The 19,122-nt window shown below is 44.3% G+C and overlaps 1 protein-coding gene across 3 annotated transcripts in view; it reads right to left on the bottom strand.

Moving 5' to 3' along the window:
* The window catches only part of PAQR5 (progestin and adipoQ receptor family member 5), a 70,183-nt gene that overhangs the window by 35,776 nt on the left and 15,285 nt on the right, over positions 1-19,122 (bottom strand). For all 3 annotated transcript variants that reach the window (XM_081048522.1, XM_081048521.1, XM_081048520.1), the window contains exon 2: positions 416-582. Coding sequence is in view for 2 of the 3 variants with exons in the window: in XM_081048520.1 (XP_080904646.1) it covers positions 416-582 (167 nt within the window). In the remaining variant the exon portion in view is untranslated. The remainder of the gene's footprint in view (positions 1-415; positions 583-19,122) is intronic.

The following is a 19,122-nucleotide window of genomic DNA, read 5'->3' as shown; positions in this document are numbered from 1 at the left end:
CTCCCGAAAGTGATGGGGACAGCTGCAAAGCAAGGCCTGAGGTGACTTCACTTACCTGGCCAGCTTTCAAGCACCCATGGGAGGGTCCTAAAAAAAATTCTACCCAGTTAGGTGCTGCTGGCTTCATCTCCTCAGCTTGAGTCTGTATTCTCGGTAATGTCTTTGCTTCAGGATAAAATACAGATGTCACAGGGAAGGGCTACAACATAAATGGTTTTGGGAGCACTTCCGTTTCCAGGTTCGGTGTAGGTGGGGGAACAGGAGGCTCTCATCCCGAGGAGTCTGGGGGGGGGGGACTCTTTGAAGACAGTAAGCCTGCACAGAGCAGACTGGTTGAAGACAGAGCAGTCACGCTGTTGCAGAGGCCACACCCTTGTCATGGCTGGATGTCAACCACTGGAGTGAGAGCACATACCTGTGGCATCTGATCTATGCTGAACAGCCTGGGGAGCTTCACGCTCAGCATCTTGAAGATGAGTTGGGAAGGCCAGTGGGTGGCAGCTGCTCCCCGACACCAGGCCCCACTCAAAGTTCTGACATGGTCTGGGGTACCTGTGGCCAGCTGGTGCCCGAGCTGCTTCCCTGAAAGAGGACAGCATGAAGAAATCCGGTCAGTCTCAGCCAAACTCCAGCTGAATCAAGACTGTCAGATTGTTTATGGAATATACACTTACTTGTGATGGCAAAATAACAGCCAAACTATCAGACTGCTGAGTCACTCCAAAAGTGCTGGAGGGAGGTAATTAAATCAGAATATGCACACTCATAAAGTTGTAGAGCTGGAAAGAGCCATAGAAGTCACCCAATTCCCTCCTGTTGCACCTGAGGGTCAGAGGGATGGAGTAACTTCCCCAAGGTTGCACAGCTAGGGGAGAGCTGGGGCCGCTTGCTGTCCATGGCACCATATGCTGGATCTGGGCAGACGGTGTGATCCCAAATCTGAATCCTGGTGGGCAGCAGAGGACTGAGAGCCATGCTTCAGATCACCCAAAGAGAAGCAGCTCTTCCAGAAGGCTGACTGGAGTGTGGCTGCCCTGAGACACACAAAAAAACCAGACCAGGCAAATCCATCCATCGCGCTCGTTGGAGACAGAACAACTCGCAGTAACAAGGTTGTTTAAATGCAGGCTCAAGACTGCTTAACAGTTGTGATTAATGTGTACTAGAGAAAACAGGACCAAGAAACGGAAAAATACTCGCTAGGTTTAGCAAAGAAAGAGCAGAACTTGGAAAGTACCATAGTTGATGCCTCCTTTACCCCCATTATCGCCAGGCCAAAATCTGCTGCCTCTTTAGAGCACCCACAGAGGGTTCTGTCCCTGCCTCAGAAGCCTGAAGACCCTGCCTGTATCTCTCCTGTAGCATCAGCCACAATTAGCTGTGGGCAAAGGCAGCTGCCTAGGCTTCATTCCCTGATCGTTGCGGGGGACCCTCTGGGATGCTTGGAAACTCAGGGTGTGTGCCGGGCTCATCCTGGGCCTTCATCAAATACTTATATAATCCTGTTTATTAAAGCAATCATGTTCATCCCCGGAACTTAAAGTATGTTTTGGTTTTGTGGTTTGTTTATATTATACTTTTGCTTCTTATCATAGTTCTTTATGTTCTATATGTTATTACTTGGAACAACGTAGAAAAATCCAATGTATTTATGTGTCATTGTCATAAATTTGCTTCTTTCTTTTCTTTCTTAAAAAACACTGAGGTAAGCATTATTCACAACATCAAAAGGTGGAAACAACCCACGTGTCCATCAGCCGATGAATGAATACACAGAAGAACAAATAAAATGTGCTCTACACATAGAATGGAACATTATTCAGTCTTCAGAGGGAATGACAACATAGCTGAAACTTGAAAACGTTATACTCAGTGAAATAAGCCAGGCACAAAAGGACAAATGTTGTATGATTCCATTTATAAGAGGTATCTAGAACAGGCAAATTCACCGAAAGTAGAACAGAGGCTGGATGGAGGGAAGAATGGGGAGTTGTTGTTTGATGGGTACAGAGTTTCTGTTTGGGATGATGGAAAGTTCTGGAGATGGGAAGTCGTGATGATTGTACAACATTGTGAATATGTCAATGAACTGTACACTTAATATGGTAAAAATGGTAAATTTGATGTTGTGCCTATTTTACCATAATTTAAAAGACAGGTAATATTTCTAAATTACAGAATAATAAAGAGAAAAATTTAAAGCACATGTACATTTTACCCAGGTTAAAAAATAAAAGTTAATACTTTGCAAACAAACAACACTGATGTGAGTGGGCCACGGCACACCTTGGTTTTCCAGGTCTAAATTACTAAGCTGGAAGCACCACGAAATCACCCAGTAGCAGGACACAGGGGGAAGGAGTGGTGCTGGAAGAATCACAAGCACAGCAGGAAAACCTCAAACTGTAATGGGATCACGGCTAGGTCTTTACAGACATGCCCACTTTGGTCCTCTGGTTCTCCCTGGAGTCGACTCAGTGTCGTGGTCAGAATAAAAGAAAAGAAACGGTCCCTACTCTCAGAGCACATACCATCCAGGTAGGCTGACCAGACTAAACATCAAAAGTGAGGAGTAATAAAAGTAGTATGTGATCCATTTCTTCATTCAGTCACTGTTCACTGCATTTTATCATGTGGTGAGTAAGGGTGAGGGCTAATGTATAGTTGCTTATTCTTGGTGGGCTGCTGCAGCTTGAAGGAAAAAGTGAGAATTCAATGGATATCAAAACTGCAGAGGTTTGAGACACACAGAATAGAGGGAAGTGGGTATCCTCCATACCATTCTATTCCCTCCTTGCACAGGAAAAAACGATGACTAAGATAATTACTGTCCCCAAGAAACGTACGTGTAAAGAAAGAGATGAGAAAGATGTGCATCAACTAACTAGCACAAGTCACCCTGACAAGGGAGACTCATCCACTTTGCACCAAGCCTGTGTGGGTCACCCTGTCACTTGCCTTATCTCATTTACCCACAGCACGCCATCTCAGGAAGCTGGCAGAGCAGTCAAGGACCTGGGTGCTGGATTCAAGGAACTTAACTCCCCAGGCCTCAGTTTCTCCATCTGTAAAATGGGAATAACAGTAGTACTTTCTTCATGGGTTGTTGTTATGATTAAAGACAGGGAACCCACATAAATAGCCTGCCATAAAGTAAGCATCTAACAAACATTTGCTATTATTATTTTCAGGTAGAAAATTAATTTTATATATTACAGGCAGGAAAACAGGTATCAAAAGGTTAGGGGCTTGTCCAAGATTACACAGCTAACAGGTGGTAGAGCTAGGATTTAATTTCTGGTTTCATAAGTTTCCCTTTAAAAGAGAATTGACTTTGATTAAAAGGCATTAAGACCTAGCATACAGCAGTAGGACTTATTTCTCTTTGCTACTGAAAGAAGATGAGAAATACAGAGTATTCACAATGATATTTATATTCTAGATGCTAAATAAGATGCTCTTTGCCAATTAATCAAGTTGAAACAAACTTAGGTAAGACCAAACTTGACCTTGCTATTTCAAAAATGGGAGATTTTTTATATCATGTTTTCCCGCTGTTCAAAGAAATAAGGACTCTCACATTAATACACTGTTACTTTGCATCTAAAATGCAAAGCTTTTATCCTTGTCAAAATTGTGAAACATCAATGGATGATCGTGGGAAGTCACAAAGCATGGCTGATGATATATTTGCTGTGCCTATTAATCATTTCAGATATATAGTCACCCCTCAGTATCTGCGGGAGATTTGGTACAGCACAGATACCCAAATCGGAGGATGCTTTAGTCCCTCATGTAAAGTGACCTGGTATTTGCATATAAACTATGCACATCCTCTCATATACTCTAAATCATCTCTGGATTACTTATAATACTTAATACAATGTAAATAGTTATTCTGTATTGTTTAGGGAATAATGACAAGAAAGAAATGTCTGTACACGTTCAGTACAGATGCAAACATTGGACTGTGTACTATGAACTAGGCCTAACTATATACAGTAGGAATATATAGTAGGAATATATATATAGTAGGAATTAGCAACAAGGTACTTCTTTCCCCCCAAAATTTTCAATTATGCGGAACCCAACAACATGGAGGACCAACTGTAATTGAACACAAAATGAACTCACTGAAAGTAAAATTAAAACCACAATAAGATGGCACCTCACACCTGTCAGATGGCTATCATCAATAAATCAACCAACAATAACTGTTGGCCAGAATCGGGAGAAAAGGGAACCCTTGTGCACTGTTGGTGAGATTGCAAATTGGTGTACCCATTATGGAAAACAGTATGGAGGCTCCTCAAAAAATTAAAAATAGAACTACCTTATGACCCAACAATTCCACTTGTGGTATTGTGGGTATTTATCCAAAGAAATCCAAAACACTAATTCAAAAAGATATATGTATCCTTATGTTCCCGCAGCTCTATTTACAATAGCCAAGATAAGGAAGCAACCTAAATGTCGATCAATAGACGATTGGATAAAGAAGATGTCATATCTATATACAATGGAATATTACTCGGCCATAAAAAATGATATCTTACTATTTGCAATAACATGGATAGACCTAGAGTGTTTTATGTTAAATGAAATAAATCAGACTGAGAAAGACAAATATCATATGATCTCACCTATATGTGAAATCTAAAGACCAAAATAAATGAACAAACAAAACATAAACAGACTCATAGATACAGAGGACAAACTTGTATTTGCCAGAGGGGAAGTGGGTTAGGGAGCTGGATGGAAAAAGTGAAGAGAATATGAAATACAAATTGGTAGTTACAAAATAGTCACAGGATGTAAAGTACGGCATAGAGAATATAGTCAATATGTTGCAACAACTATGTATATTGCTAGGCAGCTACTAGACTAATCAGGGGGATCACTTTGTAAGTTATATAAATGTCTAACCACTATGTTGTACACCTGAAACTAATATAAAATAATATTCAATGTCAATTGTAATTGAAACATAAAAAAAAATGACAAATGAACTCACTGGTCTTTTTAGCCTCTTTCCATCACAAGCCAAGCTCTTAATTTCACCAAGACCATAAAAACCAGAGTGTAATTTCCAGTATTTCAAACAGCAGTTTGGTTTGTTGTCTCTTTTGCAGAGATCTAGAGATAAGATTGAATAAAACGAAAAGGCTTTTGTGTGTTCTGAAATCAAAACACAATGTGAACCTTTGTTAATATTTCAATAGTATATTAGTGCTCCATAAAAGATTTCATTTAAAAGAGGGTTCCACAGCTTAGACAAATGTATTAAAATAGCTAAAAAGGGGAAATGGGCTGTAATACATTCTCAAGGACCTGCTGCGTCCTCCTGAAATAGTCCTTTAAAAAAAAAGGCAAATCATAACAACAAAACCACCATCAGGAGGTTTTAGGCTAGTCCTTTCAGGTCTAACACCAAGCAAAATGAAGAAGAGGTGCATTTTGCACCTGACTACCTCAGTCCTGGACGGCCCTCCCAGTAAACTTTAGCCTACGCACTGTGTATCCGAGGTCTTGAAGGACGCAACCAGCAAACCTTATAACCGCCTAATATGTTTACAAGTAAGGTCGCTGAATACAAGCTGACGGGCTACTTTCCCAACAAGAGGGGCCAAAAAACGTATAACTTCTAGGGATGCAAATGAACTAGCACACAGTCTTTTTATAACATTAATCTATTCCTTTCGTTAGACATATTTAGAATCCCTTGCCATATCCAACACATTAATTTTAAACCATTGTTTTCCCACTCATATTTCGTAGAAATAAGTGTATTCGAAAGCATTACATGCATCTTCAACAACAGTATCTTCATAACTACAACCACTTTTTGGAGTCATCCTAACACAGCTTAAGTAAAAAATAGTCTCAATTTCATCTAAGTTATTTGAAAGCTGCACTTTTTGAAGCTGTGTTCAATGCTGTTGCTAAAAAATGTATCCCAAGTCCCAAGTATTCATTTGCTATTATTTTACTATACTGTTTGCAATTTGCTTTCAAACACTCCACACAGTGTGAAATGTTAGTTTTAACCCACGCCCCTGGGGTGGTGGTTCATTAACACTTGAAAGACTGACCCTAAACTCACACTCCAGAGGCCACAACTTTGGTTCAGTTGGGATTATTTTTGATCCACACAGGAGGGTTTGCGAACTAGCACAGTGGATGCTGTTACATTGGAGAAATGAACGGAATCAGAAATATATAAACTGGTGAGAAGTGGCGCCAGGTGTGCTCCTTTTGCGTGAGCAGGGACAGTGACGGGATGTCCAGAGTGGCTGCCCCTCTGAATGAGCCTAGACGAGCCCTTTAGGGAGTATCTGGGGCCTGAACCAATGAGAAGCTCAGCTAACACTTGCCACTGCGACTGCGGCATCAGTCTCAGGTAAACTTTCAAGAAAGGTGTGCGTAAGAGTCCCTCAAAGGGCAGCTTGCTGGGACTTCACCTGTCTACAGAACAGATCATCAAACCATGTTTGCTGAAAAATGTTTGCCTGATTGCTGAAAAATGTTTGTACAGCGGAACTCAGCCTGAGACTCTCACTGTACTGTGTCAGTGGGTGGTGAAATTCTGGGGGTTCTCTAGCTCTCACGACCTCTAAATACTGATAGAACCTAAGACTGTATTTCAACGAACTTCACTCTCAGCTGGAAGTCACACCACTATTTTGAGAAGCACTAAGCCCGAAAAAAGTTGCCAATTATAATCAGGAGACATTACTGATTGGAAATGAATCCTGATTGCAGAGCTGTTAAAATGTTTTTTGTTTTTTTTAAGTACACGTAGGAATTGACGAAATACAGTAATTGTAAATGAGTGATTGGCTTAGATCTCTCCATACTACTCTGCTTCTTGCAGGAATTATTAAAAGCTCCTTTACAACAAAACCAGTACTTGCAACTGGGAGAACAGTACTTGCATTTGGAAGACCATCTTTCTAGGAATAAATCTCAATCTGTACCGCATTTTTTGCTCCTCTCTCTTTAAATTGATTTTGTGTTTCAGGTGCCTTCCAAAAGGACCTGATGAGGAGACTTTCAGGTTCCCGCGTCTTCCCCAAACAGCACATACAGCCAGCCCATTGTTCAAAATAAAGGAACAGAGTGACCCTGACTATGAAAAAATCTGGATGGACCCAACTACAATGCCACTTCCTGTTTTCTGAAAAATATTACATTGGAAAACAAACACCTCATCGTCAGGCATATAGAGCAAAGGCAAACAACGCTGTTTGGCAGGGTATCTCTCCATTGCCAGCTTTTGGAATACTAGAAACATGACATCATGGAGCTCCTGAGGTCACCTAGTCCAAATGACCACTGAGGTCGTGAATGTTACCGACGGCATTTCAGATGAGAGGTCAGACATTTGCCCCAAAGAAGCAAGGTTAACAGAGGGAGTTCAGGTTCCACGAGAAGCCAGTGGCGAGATGACTGGAGAAGGAACCACCTCATCTTTCTTCCCATACTTGTCAGCCAGTCCTAGGCTGGGCAGGTGGCACAGGGGGCTGACTGCTGACAGGTCCCGATAAGGCCCCAGCTTCCTGAGGGTGGCAGAAGGCTACTGGCTACTGAGCAGCTTCTGGTGAGGCTCGGGGTCTGAGTGGGCAGAGCTCAGAGTTCTGCTCCTCTCCCTCCTCTGGAGCTCCTGTCTAGATATCCTTCACATTAAGCAGAAAACAGCACAGAGCCCAGGTGGCGACTGGGGCTGAGTTTCCATCTCATCACTGTACCAAACGGTCCCTCCCAGACGATCACCAAGGGATCCACCGTAGAGGGCTGACTTTGTACATAGTAGGGGAGGTACAGTCTAGGAGCAGCCCCAAGCCACCTTTAGACTCCTGTTTTACCTTAAAATACACGTGACTATTAACATCTGTGCGTCAAAGGATACTGTCAAGAGAGTGAAAGGCAGCCCACAGCATGGAAGAAAATATTGCAAATATTTTCTCGACTATATAAAGAACTACAACTCAACAACAAAACCAAACAACCCAATCCAAAATTGGGCAAAGGACTCAAACAGACATTTCTCCAAAGAAAACATACAAATGGCCAATAAGCACATGAAAAGATGCTGAGCATCACTAGTCATTAAAGAAATGCAAGTCACAAACACAGTGAGATGACACTTCATACCCACTAGGATGGGTATTAGTGCATTGCTGGTAAGACTGTAAAATGGTGTGACCGCTGCGGGAGACAGTATGGTGGTTCCTCAAAAAGTGAAACATAGAATTACCATATGGTCTAACAATTCTACTTTTGGATATACCCACCAAATTGGGACAAAACTGATACTTGCATTACTCATAATAGCCAAAAGGGGTAAACAACCCAAATGCCAATCAGCAGATGAATGGATAAACAAAATGTGGTTTACGCATACAATGGAATAGTATGCACCCTTAAAAAAGAAGTTCTGATACATGTCATACCATGGATGAACCTTGCAAACATTATGCTAAGTTAAATAAGCCAGACACAATAGGAAAAATATTGTATGATTCCATTTATACGAAAATGCATAGAGACAGAAAGTGGAACCGAGGTTACCTGGGGCAGCAAGGTGTGGGGAATGGGGAGTAATTGTTTTAATGGGTACAGAATTTCTGTTTGAATGATAAGAAAATGTTTTGGAAATGGATCAATGATGGGTGCACAACATTATGAATGTACCTGATACTACCGAATTGTACACTTAAAAATGGTTAAAATGGGAAATTTTATGTTATGTGTATTTGCTACAATTAGAAAGTATCTTTAAAAAAGCATCTGAGTTTTGTGGTCTGCTCCATAACTTAGCTATTTTGTATTAATATAAAACTTTATTTTCTCCAAATCTTCCAGGAACACACACACACGCACGCACGCACGCACGCATGCACGCACACACACACACACAGATTTAGTCCATTCAGGCTGCTATAACAAAATATCACAGACTGGGCCACTTATAAACAACAAACATTTATTTCTCACAATTGGAGGCTGGGAAGTCCAAGATCAGGGTGCCAGCATGGCTGGGTTCTGGGGAGGCCTCTTCCGGGTGGCAAACTGCTGACTTCTTGCCGTCCTCACAGGGTGGAGGGGCTAGGGAGTTCTCTCGGGCCTCTTTGATAAGGGCACTTGCCCAGTCATGAGGGTTCTACCCTGATGACCTAATCCCCTCCTAAATGCCCCACCTCCTAATCCCATCACACTGAGCATCAGGATTTCCACATATGAATTTGAGGGATGCAAACATTCAAACCATAGCATGCATATACACACATACATACAGCATACAGAAATCATGTACAATTTATTGCTGCAAAACTCCTTTTGTGAGAAGCACAGACTAGTTGAACCCACCCTTCTTCTTCTGTAAGAGAGAACCCCAGGTCAGAGATGACTGTCTGAGGTCACTCAGTGGGGGTCTGGCTTAAGGACAGGATTAAACGAGGTCTGTAATGAACATGTGCACAGATGTGTAACAGCACTTGAAAGACCAGCAGCCCCACCCTGCCAGGGCCGGTTCCTAAATCCACCACAGGGAGAGAAGAACCAAAGCCCAGGGAGTGAGCGGAGGTGGCTATGGCCACTCCGTGACCGGATGACTTGCGTCTGAACTCCAGCCGCGCAGCCGGAGTCAAATGCCCACCTCAGCAAAATTACAAACAACTTCCAAATAGCTCACTGTTAATTAAAACCGCAATTATTGTGCCTGTTAATGCAGTGTTTTCAAACTACAGGTCACAATCTGTCAGTAGATCATAAAATCGATTTAGTGGGTCATGACTAGCATTTAAAAATAGAACAGTATGGAAAATAATAGAACAAAATATCTGTGTATTGCATAAAGATAAGTATTGCTCTGTGATATTGATGTTTTTTATGTATGTTAAGATATATATATATTTGTTTGTTATGTTATATATGAAAATATGTATGTACTGGGATATGACATGAACGGTGTTTCTTACTGAAAGTCAGTTAAAAAGTTTGAAAAGGTGGACTCATGTTACAGATCACCTGTACTGATTTTGGGGAGCTATGGCTTTTTTTTTCATCTAGAGTCATACACCATGGTGTGTCTATGGAGTTTGGGGGACCAAGGCTTCCAGGTATCTAGACAGAAGAGTGGCGGGGCAAGAAGATTCTCCTAATATTCCTTGGTATTGTTGTAACAGCACCCTGACCACCTGAGCTTGGAGAATGTTCTAAGGTGGGACCCCAGCTCCTCAGGAACCTTCTGATGAAGGTACATGGGGTTTGGGACTTAAGGTAACCAAGGTCAGGTCTCCCCTCTGCCATCTCCTAGATATGGCCTCGGCTGGGCTGAGTAATTCTCCCTGACTCATTTTTGTCCTCTGTGAAACAAGGATATTAATATCTATCTGGCCAGAGCTGTGGGGAGCTAAGATGAGATAATGGATGTGAACATCCTTCTTACTACAAATTCTAAATAAATACCAGTAGTGCTACTACCCTTACTAGCAGTAGTGCTGCGACTATTATTATAAATAACAACACACTCAGGAATGTGGACCATCAGCTAAAACAACTCCTGGGATGGGGGTTTGTGACCTGAGGCACATGGAAATTTAACCTGAGGTTAATAAAATTATAGGTAAAATGGGGTGTTTGCGTGTAAAGGCGCATGTGTGTACATGAACATAACATGTATGTATGTGCACCTGGGGACAGGGGCCATAGCTTTCAGTGGAGTTTCAGTGAGCTAGGAAAGTTTAGAACCACGAGCCCCACGCAGCGCCTGGTGATCAGAAGTAAAGCCACACCCCAGATAACTTGGAGCCCAGACAAAATCCCTCTTGTAGGCCAGGAGTTGCTAGGCTGAGTGGTGGGATACATTGGACCCTCTGGGTCATGTCTACCAGTCTGTGAATGAGGGCAGTGTTCCTTTGCAGAAACCTGTTCTTGCCCCCGCAGCCCTATCCTGGAAGCTGGCTCCCCTGTATGGAAGAGGCGTACCCTCAGCAGGTGTGCTGTAGAGAGAATCGAACCTGCAGGCGGCACTGGCCTTGCCTCTGACACTGGAATGTCTTCACCCACAGCGACCATACCAGCCTCACCCCACCCCACAAGGGCAATGGAGGATAAAAATAAAGTTGTATGGAAGCCTGTGGGTGGGGGTACAGTCAGATTTGGGGGGAAGCAAGGGAGGGTTACAGCTTTACAGAAGAGAGGTGACATTTGTGTGGAGGGTAAGAGAGCAGAAAGAATCTGTCAGTTTAGAGAGGGCACAGCTGGAAGAAGGAACAGCTTGCACAAAGGCACAGAGGCATGTTACGGAAACAGTAAGTCACCCCTTTGCGCTCCTGTAGCAGAGTGGAAGGTATTAGATCCTCTGGCTAATTGGGGGCAGAGTTGGGAGTGTGTGCCTGTGGTGGTAGGAGGGAACCCAGGGCCCAGGGTTGCCACGGGGCAGGGCTGGGAGGCGGGGGTCAGCCCCACCAGGGAGGAGCTTATTACTTATTTTCCTTCTCAAGTGTTTTCCCATGCTTGCTTGATCGCCCACTTTCCTACAGGAAGCTGTCGCCCAGGCTGGAGGGAAGAGAAAGGTGGCGCATAGGGACATTTTATCGGGGTGGCTCCTTCCCTTTGCCTTGGAGACCTCCACTGGCTCCAAAGCTTTGTCCTCTACTCTCCCCGCTCTAAAACTGTACTTGCTGGGACGCCTGCTCACTCCTCTCCGCAGCCACTGAAATTTGAGATTTGCCCAGGTCTCTGGTCCTTGCCACAGGTTCCCTCCTGGTTGTCAGCTGCACCCAGCAGCCATGCAGGCATTTACTCAATACACAGTGAATCCTCAAAGCACTCAAGCCCTAGGCACTGGGGAGACCTAGACTGTTAGATTTCTCTGAGCGTCTCCAGGAGCTCATGTCTGGTAGGGAGATGAGATCAGAAACTGTCCATGTGCAGGAACCAGAAACTCCAAGGAGCACATAGAGGTAAGGAGCACGAATACCGAGTGCAGTACAGACAACAAAAAGGAGAGGCAGCATGGGATGAAAAAGTGTGCAAAGCACAGGGTTTGGGCTTCTAAAGTGTTTTACAAATAATAGGATGAGACTGTCATGGTGGCTACATGACCTTGTTATGCTTTTGTCAAAGCCCATCCAATGTGCAACACAAAGGGTGAACTCTAATGTAACTATGGACATTGGTGAACAATAGTGTCTCAGCATTGGTTCATCAATAGTAACACAATGTACCGCACTAATGCAAGATTATTAATAATAAAGGAAACTTTGGGGATAGGGAAAGGGGACATATGGGAGCTCTCTGTACCTGCTGCAGAATTTTTCTATAAACCTAAAACTGCTCTAAAAAATAAAGTCTATTAAGAAAAAAAAATCTAGGCCATCATGAAAAAAATCAAGGGACCTCACATAAGAACCTGGATTCCAGATTTGTCCTGTTTCTCTTGACAAATCTGAAGACCTACAGCCCTGGGCTGCATTCGCACATGGCGACAAGTGGCTGCTCCTTGCCTGTGAGCAGCCCCCACACTCCTGCCAGGCTCAGCTGGGAGCTCTGCATTTGGGACCCCAGTGGTAAAGGAGAGAGCTGGGGTCTCTGAGTGCCATCTCCCAGGGGCGGAGAAATAATGACACCCATGAAGGAAGGGAGGAAGACCGAGGCAGTTTTCAGACAAGTTGAATTTGATTTGCACAGATTTTCATTTTAAAAATATGTGACCACATCTTGGAGGTGAAGTAGAGGCTACAGATCGATTTAGGAGTCAGACAGAGGTGACTTTCCAAGCACTGAGCGTTCCCTCAGGGAGAGGAGCAAGACAGAGAACCCAAAGGATGAGAAAGATTCTGGTTCCTGGGACAGATAGGGCAAAACTGACAAAGGTGAGGCAGGGGGAGAGGGGTGCTATAAAGGATCCACCCAGCACCTCAGTTTCCCTAGTAGGGAAAGAATAGGAATTGTGGTGAGAGGCAGGGAAGCAGGGAGTGGCTGCTGGTGGGCAGCGCGCTCATGCAATCTGCTTGGGTTGAAGCAGTCCCTGTGCTCTCCAGGCCCTGGGGATGGGAGCAGGCAGGGAGTGTGGACAGCAACATGCTCTATCATTTACTCATTCACAGCATACCTTCCTGAATACCTACTATGTGTCCATGGCTATGGCAGGATTTGGGGATGGAGAAGCGGATAGAGAGTCCCATCCCTTAAGAGAGCACCCTCTTCTAGGGTAGGAGATTGGCACTAATAATGGATGACAAGCACATCTGGTTAGTAGTGAGAACCAGATGCTTCTAGGGGAACACTGAGACAGGACATCACACTAAGGAGTCAAGAAAGACTTCTTGAAGAAATGAAACTTGAGCTGAGTCTTCAAGAATACACAGAAACACAACAGCCGGAGGAGAGAGGGTATTCTAAGCAGAGGGTGCAGCAGGAGCCAAGGCATGGGGGTAGGAAGAATACACAATCTAGGGAGCTGTCTGTAGTTTAGCACGGAGGTAATGGAGGGTGTAGATTGGCAGGTGGCTAGGGTGGTCCTGGAGAAGAGCCCAAGTGAAGACTCAGTATGCACCCCATTTGAACATAGTGGGAATTAATGCACTAGGGGGCTGGGGAGTCCAAACTGGAGGTCTCAGGGATAGTCCTGGGACAGAGGGTGGTGACCCTACCTCGGATAAGGAGAATTCTGAGGAGTGGATGCTGTTCAATTTCAAATCCTGGCTCCATCATTTACTGTGTGCCTCTGGCAAATTACCTGTCTCTTAAACTTGAATGTTCTTATCAGTTAAATGAGGATAATGAAAGTATCGATGGCTCTTGTGAGGATGAAAAAACCATGGGATCTATCAGATAACAAGCACTCAATAAATGGTGACTATTATCACCATTGCACCCCAAACCATCTGAATTCTACATTAATGCTCCCTCATGCTCCTTCTGCCCTTGGTTTATAATTCTGCACGAAAACAGACTGTTTCCCTTTGGTTCTGACCCACCTCCCGGGCTGGAGCTGTGACTAATGGGCGCTCCACATGCTGCGCAGAGGAGTTGCCATAGCGACCTTCCAACTTGGCTTTTGGACTCAGTGAGTGACCTGAACTTTCCTTTGTTCCAGCTATCCCAGCTATTCCAGATATTTATTGCTAAGTGATTTTTGCTCATCTGAAAAAGGCTGCACAATATTCTTGAGCACGTTGTAGAGAAAAATTGAAAACCATCCAAATTTCTGGCAATAGAGAGCTGGCTGGGTAAGTTATGGTACATCTATGCAAAATTGTACTGTGTGGTTATTAAAAATGTTACAGATCTGTGGTTACTGACAGGAAATGGTGTCATGACATGTTGTTAAATGAAACAAGCAGGTTATGGAATAGCATAAGTCTTGTAACACCATCTATATAAAAATGTGTTACATTTAACAGCTTGCATTTATGGATAGAAAAGTGTTTGGAAGGATGTTCCCCAAAGTTGTGTGCAATGGTTTTCTCGAGATGGTAGTGGTTCGCTTTAGGGATTTGGTTTACTTTCTTCTTTGTACTTTTCTATAACACTAGAGTTTTTCCACAATAAGCACTTGTGTTGTTCTTGTTATTATTTAGCAAAGCAACAATACTATTAAAAGGAAATGAATGAATGAGTCCCTCAACCCTTGGCTAATCTTAAAGAAATTAACTATGTGGCCCAAACAATGGCAAATTTGTACTGCAAATATTTGCAAAGCCATTGCAAAAAGTGGCGTTTCCTTACACACCTACCTGAAAATCTTACATCTGAGCCTCTCTTCATGTGTCCCTGTCCTGCCTGCTGGCCCAGGGGCAACACTGGCCTTGCCGTCCTCCATTCAGTGTAAGTGGGGTCCAGGTCCTCAAGTCAAATAGCTCACGTATTTTGGAAAAGCCATCACCTTTCCCAAGCCAAAGGTCTAAGAGGGCTCCCTCTGTCATGACCACGGTGAAGGTGGAGATGGGCAATCGATGTCAACAGATACATTTTGAGCACTTTCTGTGTGCCAGGCACCATGCTAGCCCTGGAGATATACGGAAATGGAGGCAGACAGAGGCCTGCCTTCACAGGACTTGTGGTCTAGTAAATGTAGGGCTCCAGGAAGAGCTTGGAAATCCAAACAACTCACAGTTCCTGCAAGGTTCTGCCCTCCTGAGTCATGGTCTATACTTTATATTCCTACTACAAAATCGTGGGGTTCCCTCCAGAAGGTCCTAGAAGACCCCACTCCTTAGCATATCCTCAAGGTCCCCACAGCCTACCCGACCCCAGCCTCACCTCCCCCCCCTGCCATATGCCCTATGCACCTGGCTGGTCTCCGTCCTCGAACACCTCAGGGGTTTTCACACCTTCAAGCTTTTGCACTTGCTGTTTATTTGGGTGAGACACCTCTTCTACCACTTCCTCTTCTTGACAAAATTCTACCCATTCTTCAAGTCAAAACACAAGTATCACTTGAAAGGGTCTACGTCATCCCACCTGAGAACTTCACTATGAAATACCAGTGCCCTGGCTTCCCTCAGGTGAAGACTGGCGGAGGCTGTCTGGTTTGCTGCTGTGGGCATGGTGTTACTGTGGAATGAAAGCATGTCTGCTGAACAACTGAATGACTTCTGCTGCCCGTTGCACTCTGAATGCTAGAGGCAGGGTCTGGTCCATTTCTCTAGAACCTTCCACACAGTAGTTGCCATGCTGTATTCACGAATCCTGCACTTCAGTGCCAAAATCATGTATTCTGCTTGGTCCTAAATGTTTATTTCAGAATTTTTAAGATCTGAAATCTCAAACCCACTATAAAAACCAACTGTGAGACAATTGAGGAAATCTGAACACTGGATATTTTAAGATAATGAGAAGTGACCAGTTCTTAAGGTACAATAGTACTACGGGAATGTTTTTAAAGTGCCTTTTCACTTAGAGGTGAGAACTGAAGTAATTACAGATGAAATGATATGAGGTCTCGGACCTGCTTCAATAGAATCCGGTTGGGAGTAAGGGTGGTGGTGGGTAAGGATAGAGATGAAAGAAAATTGACCATAAATTGATGATTGTTGAAGCCAGGCATGGAATTTCATTATAGTAACCTCTCCATTTTTGGATGTGATTGGAAAAAGAGACAATCACAATTGTCAAAAGAAACAACCAACACCGAAATGTGAAATATGCCTTGAGTTCTTAGGCGTTGCATGGCAGTAGACAAAGCAAAAGTCTGTTGCATGAATAATTATTACTCTAGTCACAGACTTTCCTAACATATGGAAAATCAACATGACAGTTTTGAAACTGATACAGGAAACATTGCATCAGAATCTCCATCTGAACAAGATAAAACTAAAGAACTCAAGGACAAACCAGAAATGCTTTAGAAACAAAAGCTATGACTCCTGATAAATAAAAGACTCCAGTTCCAAAAAAAAAAACACCAAAAACCAAAAGTCCTTGTCAGCAGAAAATATTTGAAGATACTTCACAAATATATCTTCTCACCATTCCACCGCTAGGCTAAAGTCAGGAAAAGCTTTTTCTAGAACATTTATAGGAAAAAACATACTTATGACATAATGATACTGCCAATATCCTTTGAATTTAAGATTCTGCTTTAAAAGGGATCAAGTAATATTTCACCTTCAATTTTTCATGATTAGATTTGTGTTTTGGAAGTGTGTAGATTTAATGTTTTGAATATTTCATTTTTGTTTATCTGCTAATATAGACCAGAATTATCATCTATTTTTTATAAATTTACATTTACTTGATAGTCTAAACGGTTATACATTTTTGTACTGAAAATGATTAAATATTTGGTTTCAAATTTTTATTAAATACTTGATTAAAATTTTTAAATACCTTTTTATAAAATACAAAGATTTACTCTGGTACCCTGTGACATGCAGAGTAAAACGGCCCTGGTTATTTTACTCCAACAGAACTATCTCTACACATTGTCAGCACTGGACAGGTGGGTGCTGGGCATCTCGCCCAGGATTCTCAACTCATGCAACTCAGTATCACCCAGGAGTTTTAAAAGATATTGATTCCCCAGGCCGACTACCTGTCAGGTAAGTTAGGCTCCCCAAAGGCCAGGGAGGGAGGAGGAGCCCAGGGGACTGTAAATCACAGCCAGAGTTGACATTGCTGGGCGCCTAGGCCACGGTAAGAGCAGAACCCACCCAGAGCTGCTCTGCCACTGAGCCCTGCAGTGGGGGCCTGTGCTATGGCTGGCTGGCCCCCCGGTGGCTGCAGGTCCCTCCCCTCGGGCTGGGCAGAATGGGAGTTCAGGGATAGGTACCGAAGGAGGTGAGTTTTAGATTCAATTCCACACCTCCTCAGTGACCATGTGCTCCATGCTCAGGCCCTTGATCGGTATAAAAAACCACGGCCTCCCAGAAGGAGAAGCCTTGATTTCTGAGGAGACAGATCCACTTAGCAATAAAACCGTGAACGAACAAGACAAGGGAAGGAGACAGACTTCTCTCAGAGGCCACCTGCCTCCTGGACACCCCGACTTGGGCATGTCACGGGTGCCTCGCATGCTGCTCACCCAGAGCTGAATCCTTATCTGATCTCTGAATCACGCCTTTGCACACGCTGTTCCCTCTGCTTCCAGATGCCCTGACCCTCATTCCTTGTATGCCTGGAAAATTCCACCTCATCCTGCAGGGTCCCACCTCATCAGACTCCAGTGCCCCTCGCCTTCCATCTGCCCTCGGGTGACTGGGGCCTCCCGTGCCGCCCCTAAGGAGCACGCCTATCCCCTTCCAGGACTGCAGGCTGGCACCTTGCTTACTGCGGGGTCCCAGACCAAGCACAGCACCCGACGCCGGCGTGCTGGGGAGGCTCAGAAAATCCTGCCCAATGATCCTAGAGAAGTTCAGAGAAGGGCCCCGGAGCAAAGATGTTGGAGCAGTTAGAGAAGACCCCTGGAGGAGGCCGCACTTGAGGTGCGTCACAAAAGGTGAAGAGGACTTGCTTTGGCAGAGTGAATGGTGTCCCCAGGGAGAGGAACATTAGTGGAAAAGCCCAGAGCAGGGAAGTGGGCTGACAGAGGGTGAGCAGGGAGGCGTGCTGGTGCTGAGTTCAGAGAGACAAGAGATGGGAGGACAGCATGGCAAGGGGGTCACGGGGAGTAGGCCGAGAAAGGTGCCCCCAGATGTACTCCTCCTCCAGGCCAGGGGGTTCAGAGCAACCTGCCTCCTCAGAGAAGCCACATTCCTGAGAAGCTTTCCTTGGCAATCATTAACCCTGAGCTTCGTCCACCAGGACTGTGGGGATTGTTAACTGATCGAACTGCTGGGTGAGCCATTTCACATAATTATTACCCAAGAACACACCCCGCAGGTGAAGGGGAAGTGGTCAGGGCAGCCATAGCCCCAGGACAGTGTGGACTCGCAGAAGGAAGAAGGTCACATGGACTGGGCACGGGACCAGCATGTGCCCAAACTCTCAGCAGAGACTAGAGGACACTAGGGGTCGGAGAAGGACATAGGACCCAGGTGGGAAAGGATGAGACTTGCAAATAGCCCCACAGCCCCTGAGGAGCTCTGACAGGTGGGACCTCCATAAATGCAATTATTCCCGTTAGTGAAGTGTGACTCTGGGCCTTGGAGTCAGAGAGACCTGGCTTTAAGTCCTGAAGTCTCTTCAGGACTGACTTTCCTCCGCTGTAAAATGGGGACGATGGTGTTGATTTGAAATCCCATTTATTGAGCACTTAGTCTATTCCAAGCCCCATACGGGCATTTTACACTCCACTAAATTTTCATAAGATGCTTCTGGGTGGGCATGTTTATAATCCCCAGTGTGACTACCTCTCTGGTCTGTTTCAAGCATTAACAAGAGCCTGTGTGTGAGGGCTGGGGGCACAGCAGGTGTCCAGCGGGTCACCTGCCTTTATTATGATGTTGCTAAGATGGGGGACCCTCCTTTTGGGGCTTGCCACAGGCTACAAGGTTGAGGACAAACTGATTGTGCTTCTTCCTCGCTAGGATGGTATTTTTCCTGCTAACCTAACGTCACAAGCAACATATTTCCCATCTGAACTCGGTGGTGGGTTAAGAGCGCCAGTGGCTGAAACGTGACACAAAGTCATTATTAAGCACAGGCTTTTGAAAAGGGCTGAGGCAAAAG

Source organism: Rhinolophus hipposideros, assembly GCF_964194185.1.
Source record: "Rhinolophus hipposideros genome assembly, chromosome: 5".
NCBI lineage: Eukaryota > Metazoa > Chordata > Mammalia > Chiroptera > Rhinolophidae > Rhinolophus > Rhinolophus hipposideros.
This window is presented reverse-complemented; position numbering and strand designations above follow the sequence as displayed.